Source organism: Notolabrus celidotus, chromosome 21, assembly GCF_009762535.1.
Source record: "Notolabrus celidotus isolate fNotCel1 chromosome 21, fNotCel1.pri, whole genome shotgun sequence".
Lineage (NCBI taxonomy): Eukaryota > Metazoa > Chordata > Actinopteri > Labriformes > Labridae > Notolabrus > Notolabrus celidotus.
In genome coordinates, this window is record NC_048292.1 from 24611697 (window position 1) to 24632522 (window position 20826).

At 40.0% G+C, this 20826-nt stretch overlaps 3 protein-coding genes across 3 annotated transcripts in view; 2 read left to right on the top strand and 1 right to left on the bottom strand.

Moving 5' to 3' along the window:
• slc13a4 (solute carrier family 13 member 4) overlaps positions 1-7982 on the top strand; it is a 31568-nt gene extending 23586 nt beyond the window's left edge. Inside the window, exons 9-16 of the mRNA XM_034673183.1 lie at positions 818-937; positions 1443-1544; positions 2007-2108; positions 2330-2436; positions 3172-3284; positions 3836-3997; positions 5502-5639; positions 5865-7982. Of these exons, the coding sequence (XP_034529074.1) occupies positions 818-937; positions 1443-1544; positions 2007-2108; positions 2330-2436; positions 3172-3284; positions 3836-3997; positions 5502-5639; positions 5865-6002 (982 nt within the window). The 3' untranslated portion in view covers positions 6003-7982. The remainder of the gene's footprint in view (positions 1-817; positions 938-1442; positions 1545-2006; positions 2109-2329; positions 2437-3171; positions 3285-3835; positions 3998-5501; positions 5640-5864) is intronic.
• A 139-nt stretch (positions 7983-8121) lies between these two features.
• On the bottom strand, positions 8122-10099 carry LOC117804809 (cytochrome c oxidase assembly factor 6 homolog). Its single transcript, XM_034673186.1, has 3 exons — positions 9868-10099; positions 8978-9133; positions 8122-8760 (listed from the first exon to the last, which is right to left on the bottom strand). Exons 2-3 carry the CDS (start codon positions 9119-9121, stop codon positions 8662-8664), a joined length of 243 nt encoding a protein of 80 aa, XP_034529077.1. The 5' UTR covers positions 9122-9133; positions 9868-10099; the 3' UTR covers positions 8122-8661.
• Positions 10100-10114: 15 nt separating this feature from the next.
• ptprz1b (protein tyrosine phosphatase receptor type Z1b) overlaps positions 10115-20826 on the top strand; it is a 120969-nt gene continuing 110257 nt past the window's right edge. The window contains exons 1-4 of the mRNA XM_034673182.1: positions 10115-10340; positions 11668-11786; positions 16263-16317; positions 17237-17326. The gene's annotated coding sequence lies outside the window, so the exon portion shown is untranslated. The remainder of the gene's footprint in view (positions 10341-11667; positions 11787-16262; positions 16318-17236; positions 17327-20826) is intronic.

Below are 20826 nucleotides of genomic sequence, written 5' to 3' on the forward strand. Positions count from 1 at the left end.
ACCACATGGTCATCATCTCTGAATGTCGCCTTTATCCTCCTTACTGTCCGTACAGCGCAGTGCTCAATGAAGCTGACTGAGCAAACACGCTTTATCACCTGTGCAGCTTTGTATGACACAATGGTGGAGACTGAGACGTACTCTGTTGGCGCTCAAAGTGCAGTGGGGTTGATTGACCACTGGTGAACTGCAAAGACAGCTGTTGAAGTAGGTTGGAGGGGGAGGATTGAGAGGTTTCCGAGTTCTTACATGTGAGTACATCATGGATATGCCATAGCTTTGAATGCTCTGTATGGCAGAACATAAATCAGCTGTGTGACTGTAGAAAAGCTTGCACAGGACTGCAGGGACTGGAAAGAGGTTCCCTAAGGAGTTTATGGTAACTGCTATGGAGCTGAATAAACCTGGTCATACTTTGGTTATTCCCTGCTGGTTTTTCCATCATGGCACGCAGCAGTGATGCTCACACTGACTCACATGATGTCAGTGTAGAGAGTCAGCTGTGATGCTGCACAGATAGGCTGCAGGGGAAACAGCTGCAGACAGTTACAGCAAACACATGAGGCCAAGGCAGGGTCAAGGTAAATGGTTAATGAAGGGGGAGATGGTTATTTTGAACTCTGGTGAAGTCTTATTTTTACCCGTGTATGTGCTGTTTTTTTACACAGTGTTATGCTGTGTATGCAAACATGGAATCAGTATAATTTGGTGAAATGGTGAACCTTGTTGGAGATGATTGTTATTCTTTTGGCATGTTAATGCAACACATGCAGGCATCCTTCACTAACTCCATGTGTCTCTCTTTTTGTCTTCCCAGTCGTTATCCAGATGCAAAGGTGATAAACTTTGGCACGTGGTTCATCTTCAGCTTCCCCATCGCCATCATCATGCTGGTCCTCACCTGGCTCTGGCTGCACTGCCTCTTCCTCGGCTGCAAGTAAGTTTGTTGTATCCTACTGGGCTGGGTCATAATCAAGGAGCAACATCCAGTCTCAAAATATGAAGCACATACGGAAGTGTTATGAACTTCAATTCATCGAACATACGGGGTTGAATTTTTCTTAACGCGACAGCTCAGAAGATATTAAGATTACGAGTTTTGCCCAAATAAGGACATGACTGACTTGACTGACAGGCGGGAACACATAGCTGTTGGTTAGGAGGCTTAAACCCCGCCTCTTTACCTCACACTAAGTTTGGTTCAGTTCAGCATTACCAATATTGATCCCGCCGACGATTGGCTTCAAAACAGCGCTCAGGAACAGATGGGTGACATCATGTATACAGTCTATGGTCATAATGTGCATCCTTCTTGTGTTACCTGCAGGGCGAGGGTAATGAAGCTTATCATTAAAAAGTCCTGATAATTCCAGTATGCATGTCTGCAGGTTAGAAAAAACAAAGTGAGTCACAGTGTGGTTTATGTTGTTGTCTTTGTTCAGCTTTAGGGAAACATGCTCATTGAGTAAGAAACGCAAGACCAGGAGAGAGATGATGTCGGAGAAGAGGATACAAGAGGAGTATGAAAAACTGGGACCTATCAGGTGCGTACATGCATCCATGAGAGTGCGTATGTTTTCTTTATATTAGCTCTTACTAAGTCATGGAAACATGCATGATTTGTTATTCTGTTTGGGTTGTGATAAGTACTCATTGTTTGTTTATATGCTGTTTGCTTTCTTCCTATTATATCTCATTGTGTTGTATTCCAACATGCAACATATGTTGTGTGTTCCCGTCTTGAAAACTGCTCTACAAATACAAGATATAAAAAAGGAAACTATGATTGGGATTACAATCCTTTGTAAATGCTAAAATGCTGTTTTGCAAACAAAGTTTTTAGCATTCCAGTAAATAATTTTAGACCTTTGGCAGTAACCAGAATATACGTGAATGAATCTTACTAACACACCCAGACATGACACCCTGGCATGATCATCTTATCACTGATGCAGTAGTCACTTACGTGCCTCCCTGGTTTCTGTGTATGTGTGTGCGTGTCCTAGTTACCCAGAGGTGGTGACGGGTGTTTTCTTCATCCTGATGACTCTGCTGTGGTTCACCAGAGAGCCTGGTTTCGTGCCCGGCTGGACGTCTCTCTTTGAGAAGTGAGTACCCATCATGCTGCACCTCAGCACCGCAATTGGTGTTATTACACTTAATTAGTGATCAGAAAGGTGTCAGAGGCTTATAGTGTTTGGTGCAGTTAAATAAACACACTGTCGCCTAGTCACAGGTGTGTATAAACTCTTGAGGCATGAGTTTGTAAGATTGTCTTTCATTTTCCTGCATCTTCTATTTTAAATACTCTGTTTGTTTTCCCTCTCAGGAAAGGTTACAGGACTGATGCCACAGTTTCTGTCCTTCTGGGTTTCCTGCTCTTCCTCATCCCTGCAAGGCGACCCTTCTCATCCTCCAACAGCTACAAATATGCAGGTGAACACCACATTTGTGCAACTCAAAGTTTTGATACAGCTGTACTACTTTTGGTCCAGCTCCTCGGGGCACCAGGAAGGTGTGGTTTAACAAATAGGACAATGTAAAGAGGGACTATTTTGTTTGTAACTTTCAAAGTTGGTCTCCTCTTTCATCAAAAAGCAAAGGAGCTGTAATTAAACAATAGAAACACAGAAATAAGTTTGAACATATTATACAGGGGAGGTAAAATGGGTGATTTGTTCTCCTATTAAACCACTGTAATATTCTCAAAATCCCCAAATTAGTGGCAAAGTTGGACAATCATAAACAGTCTCCTTCAGTTGTTTTTCAACAGGCGCCTGTCTGCGTTGCCAGCCAGCACAGGTTGATTTATTGCCTTTGGGTCATAGTGAGACCTCTTTGTAAAAAAGTGGTTCAACTTTAGACACTGTTGTTTTCCTTGTTGTGCATCAGTTTGCATCAGCACATGTTTTAGTGCTGACCCCTGTCAGTCCACTAACCTTCTAACACCATGACCTATAAGATACAGATGCATTTGGAGCATGTAAACAACTGCAAGCTATTCATCTTATTTATTATGTCTCACTCTTCCTCTCAACCTGAAAAATACTTAAAAGTATGTCTGTAAAGTGCATAATATGTAATGTAATGAAAGACATTACTACAGCTGGATTAAATAAATAACTAAATAGTCAATAATAAGAAATATTGGAATTGCCTGCAAACTTTCAGGAGATGACGACCCTCTGGCTCCAATGATCACCTGGAAGGACTTCCAGAGACTGATGCCGTGGGAGATCGTCATCCTGGTGGGAGGTGGCTATGCACTGGCCGCTGGCTGCAAGGTAAGATGAATATGTGTGTGTTTGTGTATGTGTGTTGTTTTACTACAGTACTTCACCAGGGTACAATTAAATTGAGGGTAAGGAGCCATTATGATCTTCCAGATTAACCTCAGGTTATCTAATAAAGGCAAGGGAAGCTTCTAAATAGAAGGTGTGGATGAACAGATTTTGGTATGTCCAAGTTATGTAATTTATGGATGTAACAGGATTTGTGTAAGTGTTGACAAGACGCTGTTGTCATAATTTCAGTGGTAAAGATAGTGTATAATATATGTTGGCCGTGCTATTTTCCTCCAGCAGGCAAACATTTAAACTGTGAATCATTATAACAGGGATTGTTAAGATGACATATTAAGCCGTGCAGGAATTAAAGCAAAGTTGTGATCTCAGCTAACTTCACTTTAAATCTGTTTACGAAACTCATTTCTGCAGGAGATGTTTACGGAGATATGATTACAGCATGGACCGTAGACACTGACTGTACTTTCTGAGGATGCTGATCTCTCTCTCTCTGTCTCTGTGCGTGTGTGTGTGTGTGTGTGTGTGTGCAGGTGTCAGGCCTGTCAGTGTGGATCGGCAGACAGCTGGAGCCCATGAGTGGCCTTCCTCCCTGGGCCGTCACCCTGCTGGCCTGCCTGCTGGTGTCAGCAGTCACGGAGTTCGCCTCCAACCCGGCCACTCTCACTGTCTTCCTGCCCATCCTGTCTGCACTGGTACGACACCCACTCCTTCTCACACTGACTTGATCCTTATCCTTGATCATAGAAGGGCCAGATTTCTGTAGATTAAAGCTCCTGAAATATAGACGAACATTTTTAAACTGATGATAAATTGCAAATTAAAGACTTTTCTGAGCAGGCACACTGACAAAGTATTAAATGCTTCTTGCAGCTTTTGTAGCATGAAGGAACAGTTTGACACGCAGTACATGCAAAGGATACAGTGCACTTCCACAACCCCTCTCCCCATCCCTCTTCCATCCTCTCCAAAGGTTAAATTTAATACTTTGACTTAGTACAACAAACCAGGAATAAAATGATTAAACACTAAACAGACAGGATCTGGACTTTAAGCTAGATGCTGATAAATCAAAGAGCAAGTGAAAAAATAAAAACAGTATAAGAAAAATAAGAAAAGAAAATCAACTGTATGAGTGATAATTACTATTCAGAAACCCAATAGTTTTACATTTTAATAAAACTTATACTTGTTAATACTTTAATAATACTTTCCCTTTTGTTGTTGTTGTTACTACCTGATAGACTGATCTCAAAGTCTTAGCTTTAAGCTTTTGTGAATATAAGCCTTATTCTTTTCTTCCTCTGTTGGTAAATACCTCTGCTTTTCTTCTGAAAGGTCTGTATTTTGCAGTGCTAGGAGTGTTGTTCAGTCAAAAAGCCTCATAAGTGGCCATTTCTTGAATGAGAGCATTGGTTTGACTTTGCTTCCACCATGTGGACAATTGTTTTCTTCTTTTTATGATTAGTAGTTTTTATTGTTATTTTCACAGTGAACAAGCATAAACAAGCAGTGGCACCTTGAAAGGCAAGGACCACATAGAAACTAAAATAACCACAGTATAATTACATACATACATATAAAAATGATAACAACCAATACACACACACACACACACACACACACACACACACACACACACACACACACACACACACACACACACACACACACACACACACACACACACACACACACACACAAAGGACAGATGCACAGACAGCTTAAAATTTGACAGAGTTTCTTGTTGAGTTCTACCACAGTGTTCCCATAATTGTTTATATCATTATTGTAGCTCAACTTAAATCATTTTCCTCTTTTCTGAGTTGGAAACATCTTCAGTCAGACAATAAAAATGATCAATACTGCCCCCACTTTAAGTCATACTCCTCCACCTTGTCTAGAAGCATGTATGATAATCGTTCTAGGGCAGCAATCTGACCAAGAGAGGTGTGACAATTTTTTTCTTTTGCCAGAGCACTCTCAAGGAAAACTTGAGTAATAAGCATGTGTTACAAGAGTTAATATCCAACATTCTTGTGGTTGGGTAAATGCACCTTACTCTAAAAGTGTTTTCACTTATATGACCTCTGACCTATTTCTTTCTTCTTCTCCTACTTTCTATTTCTATCTCTCCCTTCTTCATAAATTCTTTCTTTGAACTCCCTCGTTTTCCTTCATTCATTTCCCGCCTTCCAGTCGGAGACTCTGCAAATCAACCCCCTCCACACTTTGATCCCGTCCACCATGTGCGTGTCATTCGGGGTCATGCTTCCAGTGGGGAACCCCCCCAACGCCATCGTCTTCAGTTACGGCCACGTGCAGATAAGCGACATGGTACGACAAACACACTCACATAAAAATGCATGAAGCCACATGCTCTTTGTGCACCTGCACCATCAAAAGGCTGGAGAGCATGATGTGTTACATAATCAGAGGGGCAAACATTTTTCTTTCTTAACCCTTGGCAAACACAAACACTTGATTCTACTTTTTAAAATGACCAGCTCTTCCTGTTTCATCGTTTTAAAGTGCTACCCTGTCTTACTTTCCCTCCTCCAGGTAAAAGCAGGGTTTGGGGTGAACCTGATCGGCGTTGCAGTGGTGATGTTGGCCATCTCCACGTGGGGGGTTCCCCTCTTTAACCTGACTGAGTTCCCAGCCTGGGCAGTGGGCAGGAATGTCACTGGGATCTTATAACCACCACTGGGAAGAAAGGGTGATGAACCATGAACCACTTGAAAGACTGAAAGAGAGGAAAAGACGGGGCGTCGTTTCTGCAAGGAAATACAAAATGAAAATGTTGTGGCCTGTCAAGAGGACAGCACAGATTACAGATTTGAGGAGCCCTTTCTTACTAGATGCGTTGGAGGAAGATGGATGAAGATTGATAAATGTGGGACAGTGGAGAAAATGAGGGGAGCGAAAACCGTTACATGTTACTGAAATATAATAGTTGAAATGATATTTTTGTCGGCCAAAGGAGGCGTCATAAAAAAATGGAGAATATCTTAGTGAAAGTGGCAACTGTGTGGACATCCACAAAAGCCTTTTTCTTTACCTCTGTTAACAATGTTAACTGTAGATACAGTTTTCAAAAAGTCCCTGAAGATAATACTAAAAGCTACAAATGATTTTTTTGGTGATCAATATCTGATGTTTAATGATCTCATAGAAAGAATGATAAGTTTAGATGCTGCTCGGCCTCAGAGCCTCTTGAGCCTCGTTTTGCTGCGTGCTGGCTGAACTTCTCCTGCACTTACTGCATAATTCTCAAATCAGATCTCTTAAATTACAACACGCTGGGCTGCTGACAAGAATTTAGAATTTTAGTTTTGATGTTTTACTTTGGCTGCGCGCTCAGCTGTGTTAAAGCATGAGTGAAAAGAGGCTTCTGCTGAGGCTGAACTGAATACATTGAGCTGTTTTAAGAATGACTCACTATCTATATGAGCTGTTTCTAAAAAGATAAAAGCTTGTGTATATTTTGCATAATATTGAAAGAATGTTCACTGTCTATGGATGTTTCCTAGCTTCTACTTGCATTGCCTTACAAATCCAGGCCTCTGTATGTACCAAAGTTTCAAAGCTGATGCCATTTTTTCCACAAAGCAGGATGTGATACCACGAGTGCCTTCTCCATAGTATCGCTGTCATACTACACTTTAAGCAGGTGTCTAAGCAGGTCTCTCAGTCATATTTTTGTACTTGAATGTACTGTTTTAAGGTATGCAAAGTTCGTCATGGGTTTTATAATCACTCTGATGTGTATTTTGAGACGCACAAATTATGGTTGCTTGTGTTTCTGCAAACATTCTCCCCTTTAGCGGTGCATTCTTCCACAGCTTCCTTTTCCTCTGATTGTTGGTTGGATGCTTTTTTGTTATAATGCAAACACCTGAAGACTTCTGGATTTAATTAGAGGAAGTTAAATCTTACATTTTACTATTAGAGGTCTTTAATTATGCAAATGTAATAATTTTATGATGACAGATTTATTCTATTTCGGTCAACAGGTGGAGAACACTTACGTGGTTCAGGATAAAGAAGCTTAAACAAAAACATGTCTTTCATGAAATAAGTTTCAGTGGCATGTTAAGAAACAGACGGACCATGTTTGGTCTTTGTTAAAAACTCTGAGGTGAGACTTTTCTCTTGGCCTGTGAACGCAGAGAGCTTCAATGAGCATCCTCACAGTTTGGAGTAACCTCTGTTGAACACAGCATCCAAAGCCTTAACAGAAGAGCGTCAGAGCGAGGGTTTTATGGTGTAATAGCTTGTTCAATCAACTGTCAAATCACATTAACTGTTGTCTGGTGGTGAAAAGGTTTGCACACAAGATCCAGTGTACTGTGCAGAAATATAAAAGATATGCTTTATATTTTTACACAAATTTTTAATGTAATTTTTGCATTTTTTATATCACTGCATTACAAGTTTAGGTCTTAGGTTTCAAACATCTTGATGGTGTTGCAGCAGTGACCTTTGACCCAAGGGCCACACTCCTTTGTAAATACACACATATTTGTAATATAAAGATGATGTACTTTTGCCTGTTTCCAGATGAGCTGTAATATTCCTAAATTATGCTTGTCTGATGTTTTATTCATATTCAACTCAAAACCTAGAGGTAGGCGATACAACGTGATACATACACAACAATAAAACCACTTAAACCCATGATTGATTGTTTGTTTCATTCATTCACGGACAATCTTGTTTTTTTTCCCAAATGACACCTGACAGCTTGAAATAAAAGGAGAAATCGGTTCAGATCAGCCGTTATTTGTTTCTTGGTAGAATAATTAAATTAATCAAGAGTGGTATCAGTGCAAAAGTTAATTCAAACCATATAGCAGAGGTAACAACACTGCACCCTCTACAGTGGTTGATATAGCGTGGAGGAATAAATTAATCTTGGATCATGTTGCCACACACCTAAGCCAAGTTTTGTTTCTTTATTTGTGGATATGTGTACATCTGAACTGATTGAGTATTCCAATTTTAAATGAAGTTACTGACATTTGCTTTCAATTAAATATTATGATATATCCAGGTGAAGTCCCATCAAGATTTCATTTGAACACATCAGACCAGCTCAGCTGCTTCACATGAGCCGACGCCACATCAAAACACTTTCAAACATGTGCGTCATGCTGCCATTTAAAGCTGCTATATAAATGCTCTCTCTGTGCAGCTTCTATCTCTGTGAAATAAATAACGATGGTGGTCCATTCAAGTATTCAGTCCACAGAACAAGTTGTGAATCACTTCTCCATAGTGTGCACCTCTGGCCCTGGTCTGATGAAGGCATATAGTCAGTTTTTCTGCAGCTTTAAGAGTGTCTGCTGTCCATTTCTTATGATGGCTGTTGAGGACCTTCGGCAGGTGTGAAGCCTTCCGTCTCCATCTTCTCTTTGTATTTCAGGAAGTCTCTCCTCTTTGTGAAATATTTCACCTGCCATGGAAAGATTTGAAATTATTAGACTGCATGCTGAAACATGAAGCTTAACCTAATGTCAAATTACACTTAACAAAATAGGTTATTAACTCAAAATTAAATATTGTGACTTTGAAACACTGCATGCGGCTCATCCTCTCTGACATTACAGACTACTTCAAATACAGAACTATTAAATAATTGATCACAAAGACAAAGGGACAGGACAGCTTACCCACTGAGCGGGGCAATTAGCCTCAAACTCGCTCTGGAACCTTTGGCAGGATTCAGCATTGTCATTATTATCATCCAGACACTTCCACAGCAAATCCCTGGCACCCCAGCATGCCTTCCGTTCTGAAGAGTTTGGAGCTGACATGGCTGATTAAACCTGTGGGGCAGATTTTGGAATGGGTAAGAGGTTGAACGGCATTTTTGTACCCTCTGCTATGACAAGTAAACTGTTTAATGTGAACAACTGGATACTCTTTAAAATACATGCAATAACTCTGCATATAAATTACTCTGAACAGTTCCTACAAAATGCTATGGCATGGCATCCCCTCTCCAGGACATCTGAGGGTGCAGTTAAGACTATAGCCGACCCTCCCTCCTGGCAAAAGGCTGCGGTCCAACTGGACCAAAACCTCACTGCACAAGATGCACTACATTGATGCACAAAGTGTTGTCTGTCTGTTTTGCAAATTGTGCTTTATTGTATCATGCACATTCCTGTACAGCTGTATTGTCCCTTAATTGCATGTGTCATATTTTTATCTCATTATATTTGGGTTCCTTGAAAGTAGGATTTCCTTTTTTGGCACCAGAAACACCTGAACAGTTACCTTACACAGGTGAACCACCTAATTCTGGCTCTGACAAAACTGTGACACTTCTGTTACATCATGCTTTGTATTAAACCTAATAAAAATCACCTTCTTCTTACTATATACTGAGAATTTACTGTTTCATATCAGCCTAAATTGACAAATCTCTAATAAATTTCCCCCATACCTCACTGTATTGTGTTGATTGTAATATTAAACTTAAATATAGTTAAGTAGCTCCCATCTTTCCCTCAACAAATGCAATAAAATAAGTAGTAGTAGTCGAGCTGGCACTCACCGAATTCAAGTGTTTTAGCTCCACAAAGATTTATTCCTCCCAAAAACGTGTGATTTAAGCGTCTGTCACTCCATGGAACTCGAAATTAGCCACAGCACTGTTATTTAACCACAAACTCACGACTTTAGTGAGAAGTTTATACATAACACTTTGGAGTAACGTGAAGGACGTGCATAACAGTGCTTCCGTGTCGCTTAGTGATGACGTAGGACGTAAAGCGTCAGTGATTGACGGAATGAACCAGGTGGTGGCGCAGTTTGTTCACATATTCGCCATATTGGATAGATTTTTAAAACCATTTAACAAATAAGTAAAGGTAAGCAGCCAAACTTTCCCCAGGCGATATCTTTTAGCACAATCTTCAGTCTTATTACTCTTGTTTGAATTAATAAGATAGTTATTCCGTGAGGCACTTTGGGCTGCATGTTTATATCTATGATACATTCGAGTGACAGGAAGCAACAGGTGAGATGGTGAGTTCACAAATAAGCTATAAGTTAGCAGCATGGTGCATTAGCTGAATAAAATGTTAAATTCTCTACATTTACACATATTAAGTGTAGTGAAAACATATTTTTATCAAAAGGCCTCCCTGTAATATTGTTTCATCCATGATGCTACATTTATTTTTAATTTACTTATTCCTGTTTTCATTGTATTGACTCATTGTTTTTATTTGTTTTATTGTTTTAAATGCTTTTAGTGGTTTATCTTTTTCTCAGCTGTTCCTTTAAGCTGTTCCTCTTACACTGTCTTGCTTGTTCAATATGTCTCCCCCCCTGCTTTGTTTATTATTGTGGGTTTTTATGATGTAAATCACTTTGTAACGTCTGTTTTGATAAATTCATTATTATATATAAAATAAATAAACTTTATTATAGTGGCAGCAACATTCATGTGTCAAATGGTCAAAATGTAGTTGTCTGTACAGAAATATTAAGATAACTTCCAAATATTATTTTGTTTTGTTCACTATTCAAGAAGAGGAACAGCAAGTAGGGTATTTATTATCATTTGATAAAGAGTAGGTCTGAGTTGCATCTGAGCAATTTACATTGAGTACAATACTCTGTAACACCAGAGAGTGGGCTTTTACATTTGTTGTCAAAAACTGGTACAAGGAAATCTTAGCAATTCACTGTTGTGTTAAATTAGATGTTAATGTATTGAGGTGCTAAGTGGCCATGCATCCATGCATTTTATTAACACTGTCTTCGCATGCTAACAGCTGTGTCTCAGTTGATTTTGAAGTGAGGTTGTTTGAGGCACTTGTCAATACCAAGTGTATAAACCACAGGAGAGGCTAGTCAGCTTTGTCCCTGTATTGAGAAACTGTCTTTACACTGCTGCAGACAGCGGCACTTGCCCCATATTTATTTAGCTGACTTTAAGAAAGCCAGACTCAAACACCAATGTCTGGTATAGACCTCTGCCTCAGTGCTGCCCATAATAATGATTGATGTTTCAAGCTCAATATTTAGTTCTTCCCAGTCAGAAACATAATTGGTTAATTCTATATAAGTTGCCTACACATCCTTGGGAATATAACCCGAGGCTAAAAGGAAGATTTGTGTATGATTGTTTGCAATCATGCTCCATTCAAATCAAGAAAATACAAACTTTTTGAATGCTTCCTTCTTCTCTGAGAGCCTCTTTCTCTCCAAAGCACCGCAAGTGTTTTCTTCTGAGATATGTGGATGTAAAATAAAGTTAATTTGTGTGCATAGCTTGGCAGTGGAAAGGCAAGATGAAAATGCGTATTGTTGATTAACTCCATGTCTCTTTTTCTCCCTCACTCAGCCTCAGTGATGGAGAATAGCCCCACTAGTTGCCATGGTGCCCAGCAGCAATCCATCTCAATTCTTGTGCTTGTGTGAACTGAATGAAAGTACAAAAAAAACAAGTACTCCGATGCCAGGGTGAGGTGCTCACCCTCTTCTTAGAAGACTAAGTGTTTGTCGCCCCTGTGCGTGTGTGTGCGTGACTTGAGTGTGTCCCTCTTCAGCTGCTTCAGAGACGGAACTTCATTCACTATTCATATCACACACCATTTACCGACCTCACTTCAAGTTCAATTCCCCCACTGACAATGAGTGTTTCATCACAGTTTGCTCCAGTTTAGATATTTAAGACCAAAGTTCTTTTCCAAGAACAATCTTTTTGAATGCATGAGAGTGCAAATGCATACGCATGTTGAAACAGAGCAAATGGAAAGTAGAGGCTAATGCTGCAGTGTTCGCATTTTCAAACTGTCTAAATGTCCCTCTTGTTTGTCTCAAGAGCACCACCGTATTTCTAATTTTAGATTGATTAATATTCCACTCCACAGAGGAAATCAAAGGTCAGATAAAAAGTTTACCAAAATGTAGTTCCCGTTCTCTGATGGCTGAAACTGTATGCAGCACATTTCAGGTCTGATTCTTTTTGATGAGATAGAGGGATCAACTCAAAAGGATGTCCTTCGTTTAAGAACACCCGAAGCCTCACAGTCTTGTACTCTTGTCTACCATAATTCACTTTATACCAGTGTTGGAAAATATTTTTTTAATTTTTGAAGCTGAAAACAAATTTAAAAAGCCTCCTTCACTTCATGGTGCTGCTGTGGATTTGACGCAGTGGAGGAGTTGGTTGTGTATGAGAAGGAGGTGCTCGTCACATCGCTTCTGTTGCAGCTATACAAACTAAAATCCCACCGACGTTGTTCTTTGGAAATGATACTGAAAAGATTTGGAGTGTTTTTAATCCCTGAGTAGAAATTGGGTTTCTCGCCCACATTTGTTACACATGATGTACACATTTACATTTTGGATACAGTTTCCATTTGACTTACAGCATTTCATGAAGAGAGAATCTCAGGGAAATGCAATGTGCAACAACCTTCACCGCTTGATGAGCAGTGTGCCTTTTGTGACACCTGATTCTGCAAATGAAGCAAATTTTCATCCTCTCTTCGTTTCCTTTTTAAAGGTACTTTTGGGCACTTTGCCTTTATTACATAGGACAGCTGAGGAGAGACAGGAAATGTGGGGAGTGGAGAGTGAGTGAAGACATACAGCAAAGGTTTGGAGCTGAGAATCTAGTCAGCAACCGATGCAGGAGGACCATAGCTTCTACAGTTGCAAGAAAAAGTATGGGAACCCTTTGGAATTACCTGGATTTCTGCATAAACTGGTCATAAAATGTGTTCTGATCTTCATCTAAGTCCCAACAATAGACAAACACAGTCTGCTTAAACTAATACCACAATATATATATTTATATATGTTTTCATATTTTTATTGACCACACCATGTAAACATTCACAGTGCAGAAAAAGTATGTGATCCCTTCGGTTTAATAACTGGTTCACCCTCAGTTGGCAGCACAAACCTCAACCAAACATTTCCTGTAGATCAGATCAGACGTGCACAACGCTCAGGAGGAATTTTGGACTATTACTCTTTACAAAACTTTTCAGTTCAGCAATATTCTTGGGATGTCTGGAGTGAATCGCTCTCTTGAGGTCATGCCACAGCATCTCAATCGGGTTCACATACTTTCTCCACCCTGCACTGTGAATGTTTACATGGTGTGGTCAAGAAAAACATGAAAACGTAATTTTTTTGTGGTATTAGTTTAAGCAGACTGTTTGTCTATTGTTGGGACTTAGATGAAGATCAGAACACATTTTATGAGCAGTTTATGCAGAAATCCAGGTAATGCCAAAGGGTTCACATACTTTTTCTTGCAACTGTATATATGGCCGTTCGTCTAAGTTTCGTCTAAAAATCACGAAGAAGTAAATGTTCTTCATGGTGACATTTGACCTCTGGAACAGCTGCTCTTGCAGAGTATATAACTCCAGCTGAGGCTTATTTCTCCTCTCTCAGCTATGATTTTCAGAGGTGTTAGTATTAGCATTAGGATTAGCATATATTCAGAGTGAGACAGTGTGAGTCTATAAGATGTTTAAAGGGAAATGTATGGCTTACTTCAAAAACTAAAGCCTTATATTCACAAAAGATCAGTTAATCTTCAGGTTCTTCTGAGGACTGCTTCGTCTGACAGTACAGTCATAATCATACAAGTTTGTACGTACTCAACATAGGTGACAGCAGTGGGATTTAAAGCTTAATCCTGGCAGTTTTAGTGGCTCAGCTAGATGAGTGTATCAGCTCTCCCCACTGTATAGTTCTCACATGTTGCTGGATGCAGTGTGAGAGAGGGACTCATGAGACTCTGACTCTATTCTGTTTAATACTCTGGTTTTCTGTTTTTTTTTAAACAAATGAGTGATGCCATTTTTTTTTTCCCTTTATTGACAGGACAGCTGTAGAGCGACAGGAAATGTGGGGAGCAGAGAGCAGGGAAGACATGCTGCAAACGGTGGCCGGGAGTCAAACCGGCAACCTCTGCGACTAGGACTATAGCCTCTATACCGTGTAAAGCAAAGACTGTATTTTTTACATGGGCTCAGGGTGTTTGGTGTTAATCATCAGGCTATGTTCTTATTTTATCAGGCTGTACTGGAGAGTATCATCAGGTACGGGATGACAGCATGGTATGGTAACCTCTCTGTTCAGCTGAAACCCAAACTCTCTCGACTGGTGCAGACTGCCATGAAGGTCATAGGAAAGACTGGCAACCCTTCCCTACAGGCCATTTATGAGCAGTTTGTTTTTGGGCAGGCTCAGAGAATACTTGCAGATCTGTTGCACATCCTTTACTCAGAGTATGAACTTTTACCATCTGGAAGAAGGTACAAGTCCCCAAATATAAACTGAATCGTTTTAAAAATGTCTTTGTGCCGATCTCTATCAGAGATTTAAATAGTAAATAGCCTGTTACGGTTGGGACAGTGTTATGGTGCCCTCTCTTTAAGAGTATATTGTGTGATGTATGACATTTATTTATTTTATTTTTATGTGTTTTCTTGTTGTCATTTAGATTTTTTAAAGAGCAGGTAACATGTGGAAAGCGGTTTCCCTACGGGGACAATAAAAGACATATCGTATGGCATCACATCACATCGCATCACATCGCATCGCATGGCATCGCATCGTATCGCATTGTATCACATTGTATCGCATTGTATCACATTGTATCGCATGGTATTGCATTGTATCGTATCGCAATGCATCGTATCGTATCACATCATATTGTATTACATCGTATTGTATCGCATCGTACCCATAGACTGTAAATAAAAATGGACAGCGTTGCTCCGCCTCTTCCCGTTGTACGGTTCTGAAGCCAAAAAATCCCTCTCCTGGGCGCTGCCATTGTGCAGCCAGAGCCTGTGGAGCCACTGTAATAAGCTCCACCCTACAGCGTAGCGTCACAAGACGCTGTGTGTCCTTTGAAGTTTCCCTCTACGGCGGCTGTCAATCAAAAGAAACCCGGAAGTAAAACTCTGTTTTTTAAACTCTAATAACTAACCAAAAAGAAACTTTTCAGAAAAAAGAGGCCTTGAACAAAAAACAGTCAAATACTAACTACATATCACCACAGCATACGGATGTGAGAAACATTCCTACCACGTGTATTTATTTTTTAAAGTTTGACTGTTCCCCCATTCAAATGAATCGGGGAGATGGATATTTTTACCTATACTGCAGCCAGCCACCAGGGGGCAGACACACTGCTGAAAGCTTCACCACCAGCCACCGGAACCTCTCCCTTGATCGTACCATATCGCATTGTATCACATTGTATCGCATCGTATCGCATGGTATTGCATCATATCGTATCGTATTGCATTGCATTGCATCACATTGTATCATATCGCATTGTATTGTATCGTATCGCGTCGTAATGCATCACATTGCATCGTATCTTTATGTGAGGCGCTTAGACCGCCAGGCCACCAGCGCCTCATGTGATGCCATCTTTAAAACCACTCCCCTTTTTCACTCTGTAGTATTTTCTGAGGTGTCATCTTATTATTTGCAACTTTGTTACTAATGGACAGAAAGTTCTCTTTTTTTAGTTTGAATGATCATCGGTATGATTACCTGTGCTGCAAATGCATACGTACCTCTTCAAAGGTAACATAAACATTATAAAAGGATGAGTAGACCTCTTCAAGGAATGGATTGTTTACTTTCACTCAAACAGCACAGACGCAGCCTGAAAGCCTGCTGTCAATTTGACAAAAGAGAAGCTGCTGTGGTCATGACTCTCCTGTCACCTGTCAGTCAGTGCTAGCTCAGCCATATGTCAAAAAAGCCTGACAGTAGTTGACTCATGCAGTAAGGTATAAAGCTGGGAATACATGTCTTTAAATGCACAGAGGGCTTCTACGTACTGATCACAGTTAAGATGAACTGCTTGTTCAGGTTAATTTGATTTATGAAACACAGATCACAGTTTTCCTCAGCTCCATTAACCTTACTTTATTGTTCTTGTCACTGCAGGCTTTGGTGTCCAGGTGGTGCAGCACATTTGGGACCATCATACATCGCCCCACGGGTAAGTAGAGCGAATACCTAAATGAAACAGAAGCACAAGACCGTAGTACTAGGTGAATCAGAAATTGAGTTTATCCTAGGAGACTTTCAAGAAACAGACATTGTGACAGGTAGTGAATGCGCAAGAGCATGAGGGTCTTATTCAAGAACCTTTTCTGTGTCAAGAAAATAAATGCTGGATCACATTTAACGGTCTGTAAAATGCCACAAGACACCTGAAGACACACACTCTTGCTCACTTTCAGTTTCAGGAACACAAAGATGCAGACAAGTACACTACCAGTCAAAGTTTGGACACACCTTCTCATTCAGTGGTTTTTATTTATTTTAATTATTTTCCACATTGTAGATTAATACTGAAGACATCAAAACTATGAAATAATCCGGTTTTGCCATAATCTGGATTACAACTGTAATCAAATAGGGCTATCCATTGTGTAGTAACCCTACCTCTGAACAACACAACTGATGGTCTCAAACACATTAAGAAGGCAAGTCATTCTACAAATGAATTGACAAGGCTCATGTTAATTAGAAACCATTCCAGGAGACCACTTCATGAAGCAGACTGAGAGAATACCAAGAGTGTGCAAAGCTGTCATGAAGGAAAAAGGGGGCTACTTTACAGAATCTAAAATATAAAACATATTCTGCTTTGTTTAACACTTTTTTGTTCATTCAATAATTCCATATATGTTCTTCCATAGTTTTGATGTCTTTGGTATTAATCTACAGTGTTTACAATAATTAAAATAAATACAAACCCTTGAATAAGAAGGTGTTTCCACACTTTTGACTGGTAGTGTATATCTCACTGTAGGCAGAAGCTTGTAGTCTCTGGTGATAGAGGACAACCAGAACATTTCTTCAAAAGAACTAGAAACATGACTCTGATGACTTATTTCTCTTTCCTTTTGTAGAGATGAAAGAAAGTCAGCCAACAAGACTGAGGGTGCATTGATTCTCAACTGGAGCAGATTCTCAAAAGGAACTTCAAAACTGTCTCAAAGGTAAACCAGAACACAGACACCAACATCCAAAAATGTCTCCCCTTGGCTACAAACTTCTCCTAATATTCAAACATACACCTAATGACAGAGGCACACTTTGTATTGATTCCAAAAGTAGTTTGCAAACATCGGTGTCACACATACTCATCTGCAGCAAACACGTTGAGGGCTAACAAGCCACAGATACAAAGCTATGTTGCTCTATTGTAGGTATCGACCGCCACTGGTGTCTTCTTCTCTCTTTTACACAAAGGTACACACACATGAATGCACAAACACACACACACATCGACCAGTGTTTGTCATCCCAGTGGTGTCCAGGAGGCTGACCTCCTGATACCACAGCTGCAAGTCAATATCACTGTCAACTAGCAAACAGCATCCACTGTCATGGCAACAGGGGTGCAGGCACACATAATTAAACAAGAGGTGCATGCACTGATGAAGAGAGGAACATTTAAGTTAAATTTGTGTTATTTTTTCTTCCATTAACTGATGACTTTTCACGATACAGAGACGGATCATTGTATTTTTTTTTTTATACATACACATGCACATATATACACATATATAAAATAAAAACAAACAAAAAACAAAATTATATTACAGACATTGCCAACTCTTTCCCAGCCTAGTTCAATATGTGTGACAAATCTTTATCTTGAAGAAAAATAATAAAAAGGCCCCAGACACTGTCAAATAACTCTTGTTTGTCCTTAAGTGTATATGTTATCTTTTCCAGAGCCAATCACAAAGAATGCACTAGATTTTTGAGTTTTGAGGCTAACTAGAAATCTTACATTTGAGCCAACTGATTAGTTTATTTTTTGGATAACTTATCATTAATATGTACAGTAACTTAAAGTTTTGAGTTTTACATACTAAGAAGTGAAAGTTGTCCCAACTTCTTATTATTTGTTCAGAAAATGTTCCTTTGTTACTGCATGTTACTGCACCGTTTTCACACCTGCAAGGTAGCTAGCTAATGTTCAAGGTGGCTAACTATTGGTAATGACCTCACCTTATTAAACTAACTAAACAAATTAAAGTTACATTAACCGGTAATCAACTCACCATCAACTGACCAACTGTAAAGCTAGAGTTTCAACACAATACCTCAAACAAATACTCACCTTTAGGGCGATAAAATCCACACAGGACAGGAGAGATGGAGCCACATGTGGGGAATTGAAAGTGAAGAAGACCCCTGTAGATTTGAGTTGGAGACCCAGTTCTTTGCCTGAAGCATACTCAAATAATTTAGCCGAGCCTTAAAACCCATCATTTCAATTGTTGCCAACCTAACTTATGAAATGAGACCAACTTTACACAACAAACTTAATACAGGAAGTTGAGAGAACTATTGTCATGTAGTTTGTAACAAAATGGAACACTTTTTGATTACTTAACCAAAAAAATATTTTCAGGCCAGCAATTTTAAGTTTTCATTTTTACGGTGTATGGGAGTTGTTGGTCTACTGCTACCATGACAGGTTGGTTGGTTTGTACGATGACTCGAAAAAACTATTGTTAGAGGCGACCATGGAACAACAACTCCTGTACTTTGTCATTTATTCTGTCAGCAAGGTCTGCCTTTCAGGAGAGCAATGTCCATGTCAGTTTCTCTTTAAGAAAATGATCTCATCTTAGCAAAGGGGTCTGTGTCTTAGTTTTGTGGACAGTGTTAGTAGCAATCTGAGAGTTTAAACAGGACACGTGTTCCTGTAGAGATGATTGTTCTGCACATCTCACAGCAGTCAGCTGTTGCAGTCTGCTGGAAAGATCCTCCAAATGTTCACATCATACACCTTCACACCTCACACTGTAATATACAAATGATTAAAATTATGTATGAATAGGGTCCAGGTTATGAAACACTTGAATACCACTTTATGTAATGCTGTTTTATTATTATGTATTCTTGTGTGTCTTTTGTGGGGGCTATTTTGGGGCCAAAGACTTAAAAATGGATGATGGGAATGAACTCTTGTGGAGCTGTTGACACTCCCCCAATCCGAGTCCTGATGCTCAGTCACAGAGAGGAAAGAGAGAGCAAACACAATCCATAATCCATTGCAGCCCGTGTGCGGTTCAAACTGAACCAGCTTTCCAACAGCCACAGGATCTGAAAGAGCTCAGGATATTTTGCAGCAGGCGACAGACTGCTGTGATCGTTCACCACACAGCTCGTGTCTGTACACCTGTCAGAGCAGACAGTAACTCTGTGTGTGTCAACATGCAGGCTTTGTTCAGATGATGTTGCATTGGTTTCTCTCTCTTTAAACTCGCATTGTGTCTCTCAGCTTCAGCTTAAAAGCTGTGTGTGTGTGTGTGTGGTGTGTGTGTGTGTGTGTGTGTGTGTGTGAGAGAAAGAGAATGTGCTTGTGTCGATGTGCGTGTTAGTTATGTAAGACTTAACGAGGACGTTTTTGCTCTATTCGCTCTATTTTTGTCAGTAATCACACAGACCCTTTCTCCCACAAACACATGCACGTATATACTGTATATAGACGCGCACACACACACACACACACACACACACACACACACACACACACACACACACACACACACACACACACACACACACACACACCCCTAACAGGCTTGTTCACCGGAAGCATAGGGGCAGAGAGGATATTGTAACAAGCATCTGAAAAAATGTTGGTCCAACAAGTGAGACAGGCTCCCGCCTGAATTAAAGAGGATTATCTCTCTTAATTTATGCTAATTAATGCACAGAGCGTAATGAGAGCAGCATGTTATTGTGCCTGTCTCACACACACACACACACACACACACACACACACACACACACACACACACACACACACACACACACACACACACACACACACACACACACACACACTCTTACTCTCAAAAACATGTAAGGGTTCCCACAACTGTGTGTTATTGCACCATTGAGTCCTGTTGCTTGTGGAGCTACACTTTTTCTTTTTCACAAGACACACACACACACACACACACACATACACACACACACACACACTCAGTACTTGGGCCATTGTGAACTTCATGGGAATCTTGTAGTCCAGCCACTGCCAAATCACACCACCATTTCAAATGCGCACACACTCACACACTCACACACACATTCACACAAACACACAAACTGTGATTCCACTGCAGGACAGTCCCTGCTTAGTTTGGATGGATGCACATTCTTGTTTCGTTTTGTGAGCCTGCGACAGGATGAAGAACTTTCGCCTTCTTAATCCAGCTTCTTAGAAACTTATGAAGTTTCTTGGTTCTCTTTTAGGCTTTGCGAGGTTTCATAAGAAACCTTCAGTTACAGTCACAGTGATAGTTCAAGAGAGAGAATATTCTTACATAATAAGATTAGACATTTGGAATAACCTGACTTTGCTTCATGTTTACAGTCCATGCTAATATCATTTTGTAATCCTCATTTCTTATTATGGACACGTGTCCTTATGATCATGATTAAAGCTGTCCCATTCTTCCTTTAATTTCAT